The sequence below is a fragment of the Phragmites australis genome, chromosome 1, assembly GCF_958298935.1.
Source record: "Phragmites australis chromosome 1, lpPhrAust1.1, whole genome shotgun sequence".
NCBI classification, from domain to species: Eukaryota; Viridiplantae; Streptophyta; class Magnoliopsida; order Poales; family Poaceae; genus Phragmites; species Phragmites australis.
The window spans coordinates 35,351,043-35,360,757 of NC_084921.1; the positions used below are offsets into that span (position 1 = coordinate 35,351,043).

Genomic DNA, 9,715 nt, shown 5'->3' on the forward strand with positions numbered 1-9,715 from the left:
GACATAACTTTTCGCTCCGAACTCCGATTTTGATGATCTTGGGCTCTATTGAAAGCTTGTGAAGAACTCTATAAAATTATACAGAAATCCAACTCATTTGATCACATCAAAATTCATGGAACAAGTCCAATTCATTCCTTTCTTTGTTCCGGCTTCGGCGACTTCTCTTTTGTTGCATCCATGAGACCTACTAAAGCATATACTTGACAAACATGTTAGTCTTATTGACTATGTTGTCATTAATCACCAAAATCACATACATGCCCTTATGTAATTTAGGCAATCAACCTAATGGCATGTTTTCTACAGGTCGGGGGGCTGATTCTGGATCTACCTCGTACGTGGGGTTAATGCGAATGTATGGGATCTAGGCGGGACGGATGATCGTCGGCTAGTAGGTGTAAATGCACAAGGGATTTAGACAGGTTCGGGTCGTACGGAGCGTAATACCCTACTTCTTTGTGTCTGATGTGCTATTAATGCTCTTGGAATGACTTTCTCTGGATCTCTGTGTTACAAGGTTTTTGGTCTAAGTCTTGAGCTTCGGTCTTGCTCCTCCACTTCTCTTCGCCTTGCTTCTAGCCTATTGGACCTCTGACTTCCTAAAAACTTGTCTTTCTACAAAGTGTCCCCCCCCCCTTTATCCTACCGGGAGGGAGGCTCGGTGTGCCCAAAACGGGGGCACAAGTTTCCGTAAGCCATAAATGGAAAGCAACCATTATGGGTCTACAGTTTGATGTTACAGGGGTTGAAAATGCGCCCTTCGGTCGGTCCCGTCGGTTATTACGCCCCAACTTTAGCAGGTGCAGGGGGCCCACCAGTCAGCCGCTGAATTTCCCCGCATGCCCGTACGGTCAGAGCAGATCTGACACGGTCTGACATGGCAGGGTGACAGGCGATACGCTTCGAGCCCATCGACGATATCTCCAAGCCGTCTTCCTTTATAGGCCCCGCAGGGTGACGCGCGATGGGACCCGTCGCATTAATTATCCCCACGCCTCCCTGCCAGGCGGTTGGCAGGGACTAACGTACTTAGTACGACAAGCGTGGGGGGGAGTGGTTGGATGTGACCGGTCACGCTTCCTCTTAAATGCAGCATCGGGCTTCCCACCAATTGACACCTCACCATGGAGCCCATGCGAGGTCCACCGGCAAGGGGCTTCTCAGGTCCTCGGGGAACTCTGGGTACTCGGGGACCAACTGTTCTTGGCCCCGAGCACCCCCTCTTGGGCCTGGTTCTTCTTGGATCCTCGGGGAACTCTGGGGTACTCGGGGACCAACTGTTCATGGCCCCGAGCACCCCTCCTAGACTTGGCTCTTCTCAGGTCCTCAGGGAACTCTGGGGTACTCGGGGACCAACTGTTTTTGGCCCCGAGCACCCCTCCCGGAACTGTCTTTTCTCGGGCCCTCAGGGAGATGGTCCCCAAGGGATGACGCCACGTGGCATTGTGTTGTCCTGGCCTCGGGACTCGAAAACCCCTGGTTCCCATATCACCGACAAAAACCCTCTAGCACAACCATCGATGGGTGGCTGAGAAGCATTCGCACGGCCTGCATATTCTGTGCGAACGTCATAGCCTCGTAGTCGAGCTGCTGAGCGTGGAGCGGTGACATATCGCAAAGAGGGGAGCCCCCAGTGCTCGCGTGGTGTGATGACTTAGACGACGACGCCACCAAGGACTGTGCCCTAAGCGAGGGTCCCTCTGGGAGGCACTACGATGGAGGGGGATGTATCAGAGTGCCTCCCTATTCGGTACCAGACCAGTTTTTCTCTGGGCGTAAGTCCTAGGGCTCACTGACAGTGCCCAGGACACGAAGGCCTCCACTGCCCCCTACTGCATGGTCTGCCATGCAAACTTCATGTTGAGTCTCGGAGCATTCGAACTCTGGTTTGGTGTCCCAAACCTGGAGCACACCAGGCTCATCTAGGTCATACCCTGATGAACACTTTGCGGCGTTCGAGGTCCTTAGAACAGAACTCAACGGTTGTTGTGGATCCGACCATGGGTAGCCCAATCGAGTTACCAATACTTACCGAAATGTGAAAACATGCCCCCTACCTGGCACGCCAACTGTTGAGGGTTAATCCCTAACAATGTATCCGGGATATACCGGACGATGGGTGTGTGATCAACATTTTCAGTGGTTGTTGGTGTGTGTGTCGAAGGAACTCAAGAAGACCAGGGATTATTCAGGTTCAGGTCTCCTGTAAAATAACAACCCTACGTCCTGTGTATATTTTATAAGTTAGATGAACTTATTCAGAGTGTCCTCTACAAGCCGGCCCTCCCCCTTTATATAGCAGGAGGCCTGATGTACATACAAACAGACCGCGCCAAAGACTATGATTGCCATATACCTGACGAATACAACTATTCATCGATCATCATTACAAGGAGTGGGCCCACCCGACCCGCCCTAGTCATCCTGCACCCCCTGTCACATCTGTCAAACGCTGTCATGCCTATCTTCTTGTCCGTCATGGTCACCTGCCAGACCGTCTCGTAGCATCAAATGCTACAGGACAGGTCACTCCACCTCCGCACCAGCCCACAACTTCATCCACCGAAAGGGTGTCAGAGGAAGAAAAACGCATGACTGGATGATATTAAATGTGATTAGACTAGTTAGGTGCGTACCTGTCCCGCGACCAGCAAGGACTGGTCACGGGGTTTTCATCTGCGATCAGGGGACTGATCGCGCGAGCCCCGCTGATCACGCGGTGGAGCTATGGTTTTGAAAATATCAACTATCAGCTGACATCTGCCAGTACGAACCTTCCTGACAAAAGATCTCTTATTCTTTACATCGACAAATCAGTTGTTAGATCTTAATTTCGTTGAATCATTATTCATTTGGTAGGATCAAGTAGGATCACATTGGATTCCATAGGATCAGTAGGATCGTATCAAAGATCCTGATCCTAACAACAAACTTTGTCAGCACTTAAGATTTAATAACTCTATCATAAATTTAGGCTTTGTATTTATAATTTGCCATACTTTTACTATTTACGCGCTATTCAATGTTAAAAGACATTAAAATTCATGTATGGGATGTTTAAATGATTGGATTGCAGAACAATTGAATTAAATAGTGTTCAAAATTAAATTTGATTGGACTTGATGTGAAGAAGTGCACTCAAATTAATAAAATAAATACATATATCAAAATAAACATTGTAGACCTCCAATTTTTATATAAATCTTTCAATTTCAAATAAAATATATGTATTTTTTTAAATCTGATAGAGCCATGATTTAAAATCCTGACAACCTGCCACTGCTAGTCCCCAACCATCGTCTCTGGTCCCGTCGTCGCGTCGTGCCATCGCTCATCGGCCGTGCTCCCACACAGGCACACACAAGCGAACACCGAGCCCTTAGCGCTCGCCCCACATTGCCCGCGCCCCGCGCGCCCGCGGTGATCGGGCGTCCACTGCCCCACGCGCGCTCCCCCGCTGCTCCCCCGCCGTACGTATAATGGCCCCGGCCCCAACTCCTGTTCCTCCTCTCTCACCGCCACCGCACCCCCAACAGACACAACCGGCAGCGGCCGAGGAGCCCTAGGGCGTGGTGAAGTGCGACGCGGAGTGGTACTGCGTCACGCCGGAGGTAGCACAGGGGCGACACGCGCGGCGCTATGGATGCGAAGAAGGTGCGGGCTGGCTTTGAAACCCCCCGTTGCGATTTGTGCTTCGGCTGATGCGTATTACGGATTCCGGAGTGTGGATTGATGGGCTCGGCCCCGTCGTCGCGTGTCCAGGGCTCGGGGGAGGCGCCGTTCTTCACGGAGTACGGCGAGGCGAGCCGGTACGAGGTCAGCGAGGTGGTCGGCAAGGGCAGCTACGGCGTGGTGGCCGCCGCCGTCGACACCCGCACCGGCGAGCGCGTCGCCATCAAGAAGATCAACGACGTCTTCGAGCACATCTCCGACGCCACCCGCATCCTCCGCGAGATCAAGCTGCTCCGCCTCCTGCGCCACCCGGACATCGTCCAGATCAAGCACATCATGCTGCCGCCCTCCCGCCGCGAGTTTCGCGACATCTACGTCGTCTTCGAGCTCATGGAGTCCGACCTCCACCAGGTCATCAAGGCCAACGACGACCTCACACCCGAGCACCACCAGTTCTTCCTCTACCAGCTGCTCCGCGGCATGAAGTACATCCACGCTGCCAATGTCTTCCACCGGGACCTCAAGCCCAAGAACATCCTCGCCAACGGCGATTGCAAGCTCAAGATTTGCGACTTCGGCCTTGCTCGGGTGTCTTTCAACGATACCCCTTCCGCGATATTCTGGACGGTAACCAACAATTCTAGTAAAGCTGGCCACATATGTTGTCAATTACGGTTAGCAGTCCCAGAAAACATGATTTTTATGCTTTCTCTCTTAAATAATAGGATTATGTGGCAACAAGATGGTATCGTGCTCCAGAATTATGTGGCTCCTTCTTTTCAAAGGTCAGATAAGTTTCGTCCTAACAAAACTTGAACTTCACCCCAAGTCATAGACAGATAGCTCGTTTAGGAGCACCTCTATCTGAATGCAATCGAGTTCACAGAATAAATCAAAGGTTTTCATGTACATTTTTGTTGTTACAACGCAATGACATGCCTAAAATTTTAACTTAAAATTTGATTTTGCAGTATACTCCCGCGATTGATATTTGGAGCGTAGGTTGCATATTTGCTGAAATGCTTACAGGGAAGCCTCTCTTTCCTGGCAAGAATGTGGTACATCAATTGGATCTCATGACTGATCTACTAGGCACTCCTTCAGCAGAAACAATGTCCAGGGTTAGTTCACTTGTCCTGCTTCTAAATTAAGAAAGTCAGTTGGAGCCTTGTCTTCCGTGCATTTTCCTTTTACAAACTTCTTTCGGGACCTAGTCATTATTTCCTTGTATAAAGACAAAGTTCCGGCCATAACAGCAAGAACTAAGCTTTCCTCATATTAATGCTAGAAAGCTCTGGGCTTACCTTTTGCATTATACTCCGGACTGAAGGTGTACTAATAAGGCTGTGTAAGTAGTTCCAGAATTATAGTTCAATGCTGAGAGTGACTTGACTACTGGATAGTTAAGTGATATAGTGGGCTCGCAGTGTAGTTAGGACACATAAATTATCTGCTCCTGAATCAGTTTGAATTTTCATCAAGTGTAAAGGTTAAGTGCTTACTTAGGTTATAATAGGTTGCCTACAAGCATTTGTCTTAGTAGTAGTTTTTACTGCTACAGCCTACAGATTGTTTCTTCGATTGCTCCAAGTTTATATTACATTTGCATTTTGAACATATTGATTCTGAAGCTTTTTCTCAATGCGTTAGCTTATTAATTAATTACAGCATTATTATATAATAGCAAATTAGCAATACAAGTACTGGGTGCGTTCTTCAAGCATTGGTGCTTACCATTCCTACAGACAGTTGACGCACAAGGCCACCATGTAACATCCCATTCAATGTGGGTTTTATTGATAATTTTCTTCACTAATAAGTAGTTTTGTGAAATCTAATTTTAAGTATGTATCCTTATAATAGTTTTACTGTCAAATATTTAGTTTTACCAAATAACCATAAACTCCTAATGCTATTAATAATTAGTACATTTGCCTTGAACCGAAGCATTGGCAGTAGCTTGATTAACTGAAGACACACATCCTTGTATGTTGAACACATGGAAAAAAATGTTCACATTCTGGAAGAGGTAGAAAATGGTACAGAGGCATCCATTTTCGTCCCAAACTGTAAGACCAAACCAGATTTACTAAACCAAAATGATTTTTTTTGGTATATATGTTATATGATACTACACAATATGGTTACTAATTTTTTTTCCCAGTTTTAACTAAATTTCTTTGCTCTTAGTTATGTGTGTAGTGATATTTTATCAATGCTAATTTTACTGATTTTCTCTGTTTGCTTGACTTGTGTATAACTTGAACTTAACTTAATTTTGAAGTTCTCAAAAAGTCTGAATTAAATTTCGGAATGGTAATATGAGTCTATCTATAACTGCTGTCAGTTCAGTTGATTAGCATGGTTCTATTTGTTAGAAATACAAGTTGTTATTTTAGGTCCAACAGTGATAGTGCACCTTTTGCTCGACTAAGCAATTTTCTTCCATTCATTGTTGTAGATTCGAAATGAAAAAGCTCAACGATACTTAGGTAACATGAGAAAAAAGCCTCCAGTTCCTTTCACCCAGAAGTTTCCTGGTATAGACCCAATGGCTCTTCATTTGCTTGAGCGTCTACTTGCTTTTGATCCAAAGGATCGACCAACTGCTGCAGAGGTAGTAACAAAGTCAGCAATAAGCAATAGTTTCAAAATGTTGTATCATTTGTTATGCTCAATACTGATATCCTATATTAATGTAATTCAAGGCCTTGACAGATCCATACTTCACTGGATTAGCAAATTCTCAACGTGAACCCATAACACAACCCATCTCGAAACTTGAGTTTGAGTTTGAAAGAAGGAAGCTGGCCAGAGATGACGTCCGGGAATTAATATACAGAGAGGTAATGCTAGTTAATTCTGTTGAGATGATTATGGTAATACGTTTATTAATTCTTTATTTATCTCTTTAGATTTTAGAGTACCATCCTCAGATGCTGCAGGAGTATCTTTGTGGTGGGGATAAGGCAAACTTTGTGTACCCAAGGTGCGTGCATTTTTCCCTTGTTACATGCAAATTATATTGCCCTTGAAAATTGTATGTGATTATACTTCATATATTCAATTATGGTTGCTAGGATCGAAAATAACTACAAGGAAGAAAAACATAATCGTGTGTTTTCTCCCCTGAGAAAAGCATAATCGTGTGTTCTCTGTCTAAAAGTTTTGTTTTGTTGGTAAAGTTTGCTTTCTACAGTAGCTTAGCCAGCGAAATGTTCGTTTTTTGTTGGTGTTTCTTCAAATTCTCTACTCTGAACTTTAACATGTTATAATGGTAGTATAGTTGTACTGTTTAGGAAAACTTTAACATGTTACGTGAATTGAAAAAGGTTGGATAGTTGTACTGTTTAGGAAAACTTTAACATGTTACGTGAATTGAAAAAGGTTGGTGTAGATCATCGCTCTTACAGTTGCAGAATGAGACAAGCAAACTTTATTGACACAGTACCTGTAGTGTCATGATGTTTGGTTTAGGATATTCTATTAAATTATTTACATTAGAAAACGGCATGTTGAAACTTTTCGAAGCTAAAATGTTTGTTTTTCTATCGAAGTTGTCTTCTGTTAAATATGACCGATTTGAAATGTAATAAACATGTATTCTCTTCATGCACTGTATATTGAAACTAAACTTTACTTCTTGCCGATCATGATAAAGGGTATTGCTGCCTACTGCAAAGTTCATTTATGTGCAATCATGTAACAACTCATCACACTTCATTTATTCAACTACGTGAACTTTCAAAAATTTATTCAACCGCATTGTGGTTGGTTAAGGGGATGTTGTAAGTGAGCTAATGGTAATGAATGTACTATTGACAGTGGGGTGGATCGTTTCAAGAGGCAATTTGCTCATCTCGAAGAAGGTGCTGCTAAGGGTGAGAAGACTAGCCCACAGCTGCGGCAGCATGCTTCCTTACCAAGGCAATACTTCTGTCAAATTTTTTTAAAGGACATTTTTTGTATTTTGCGCAGTGGAGGCCTACATCTTTTTTCCATTTCACTGGAGCGATAATTCAATGGTTTTAGTTTTTTTTGTGTGACCATGAGTTGAGTGTGCATATCCTATGAGGTGGGTAAGACAGTGTTGTTCCTCTTGTGGGGACGTATATCAAAGTTCAAAGGGTGAAGATATTCCTTGTATAGATGCCTATTAAGACTTATTGCCTGTTAGTTTCTATTGAACTAATGGTTCTTGCATCTTGTCTCAGGGAAAAAGTAAATGGCAACGGGAATGAGCTTGAGAAGCCAAATGCAGATTACTTCATAAAATTGCATGTATGTGAGCAACCAGCACAAGCATCAGTGACAGATGGCCTGAGCAAGCCACTCTTAAATGCCCGTAACTTTTTGAAGAGTGAAAGCATCGGTGCTTCCCAGTGCGTTGTCATCAAACAAAAGCGAGACAAAGATGTAAGTGCGATAACGATATCTCTATACTTTGTAATCCTATTGATTAAAGTACAGTCTATCAATATGACCCTGCTGGCACCTGGCAGTTAATTTTCAACCGATACCGATGTGAAAGAAAACCTGAGAAATGTCTATATGCAAGTATAGTGAGGAACTCAAAATGAGTTCATGTTGATTGTAAGACAGGAAAGGTCTCTACTTTCGTAAATCACCTGATTACGAAAATACTGGGGTGTGATTTTTGACTCCTAATGCTAGCATAACCAGCTAGCTATTGCCAAAATCAGCAATGCTGATTAGTTGCAACAATACCATAAGAGAGATGCTTATGTAGGTAAGGAAAAGTGGATAGTTGACTCTATTAGAACTAAGACTCCACTTTTATTATATATAGATATAGAATAATATCTTGTGTATAGATTTGCTGTTTTGTACACTTGTTCCTGTTGCCTTTTCTGGTTTTCCTTTTCGTAGGACATTGTGCTGGCCAAGCAACGTACTACCACAACACATTGCAGAAAATCCTTCTTCATCTGTAGAATCTAATTGTCACTCAGCAAATGCACTGAAGTTACATTCATTATGAGTTGATATCCTAACTTTGTTAACAGTTGTGGTAAATACTCTTTAACGGCAGGCTAGAATGGTGTATAATATATGTATTTTGCAGGAGGAATCTGAGGATATGAACGCTGTCGATGGTGTGCCACAGAAGATTGCTCAACTCAGAACCTGACAATCTTAAGGTACACGCAAGATCGATCTGTACAGCGACGTGTGCATGCATAGGGGAACTTCAGAAGGCGGATGCTACGATCTGTAGATTAAGTAGCTACATTTTTTTTTATGAAAAGTGCGTCGTGCTGTAGTACTTCCCCTTCATCCTTTTCTAGGAGCTAAGATATATTTGACTTCAGCTCCAGATTTTCCTCGACAGAATTTCTGTGTCTGTGATCTCATTAGCTAGTGAATTGAAGTACGTATTAGACTAGTTGTTTTGATCGCAACGTCTGTAATGTTATTTCATACATGTCACTAGTGATTACAATGTACTCAACATATACATGTAATTCGCCTGTTTCTCAGTCCCTAGTCTCAACCAATATCGGCACTGAAGTGCGAGAAACCTCAAAGAATCATGTACCATACCTGTTTTTCTCATCTTGATACGTACCAAGGTGCCTTTGCTGATGGGTGATGATACTTAGTGCGTAAAAGAACAGAGCACAGGTGATGGCATTGTTCACGTGCAGCGCACACATGCTTGCAATTCAGGCAAAGAACTAGCACCACCATCATCACCATCATCATAGTGTTAACGACACATGCACTCGATTTTCATGGTCCATCCTCGACCATGAAAGCCTGCATTCATGCAACACCTGTGCTCTTTTTGACCAATAAGGAACGTGCCCAGTAGTACAAGGCTGGTTAATAGCTTGCCTTGAGGGTATTGGAGATCGGGGGAAGAACCAGAAGAAAGCGGCGGCGGCTCTTCAGTTGAGGTCCTCCTGAAACCGGCATACACGCGCCAAAGGATCGAGCCCCCCAGGATCGATCGTTCAGGTGGTTTTGTTTCAGACGGCTACTTGTATCGGATTGTCTTCCTGATTACTCGGATAGA

At 44.1% G+C, this 9,715-nt stretch overlaps 1 protein-coding gene across 1 annotated transcript; it reads left to right on the plus strand.

Moving 5' to 3' along the window:
* The first annotated feature begins 3,389 nt into the window (after positions 1-3,389).
* Positions 3,390-9,117, plus strand: LOC133889006 (mitogen-activated protein kinase 16). Its single transcript, XM_062329435.1, has 9 exons — positions 3,390-4,302; positions 4,401-4,460; positions 4,647-4,796; positions 6,137-6,292; positions 6,384-6,521; positions 6,591-6,664; positions 7,501-7,602; positions 7,890-8,091; positions 8,762-9,117. The coding sequence occupies exons 1-9, from the start codon at positions 3,736-3,738 to the stop codon at positions 8,825-8,827; spliced, it is 1,515 nt and encodes a 504-aa protein (XP_062185419.1). The 5' UTR covers positions 3,390-3,735; the 3' UTR covers positions 8,828-9,117.
* Positions 9,118-9,715: the final 598 nt, after the last annotated feature.

Coding starts and splice junctions, on each gene's coding strand:
- LOC133889006 (XM_062329435.1), top strand. CDS start 3,736: ATGGGCTCGGCCCCGTCGTCGCGTGTCCAGGGCTCGGGGGAGGCGCCG. Junction 4,797..6,136: donor CAGCAGAAACAATGTCCAGG/GTTAGTTCACTT, acceptor TCATTGTTGTAG/ATTCGAAATGAAAAAGCTCA. Junction 6,522..6,590: donor GGGAATTAATATACAGAGAG/GTAATGCTAGTT, acceptor TTATCTCTTTAG/ATTTTAGAGTACCATCCTCA.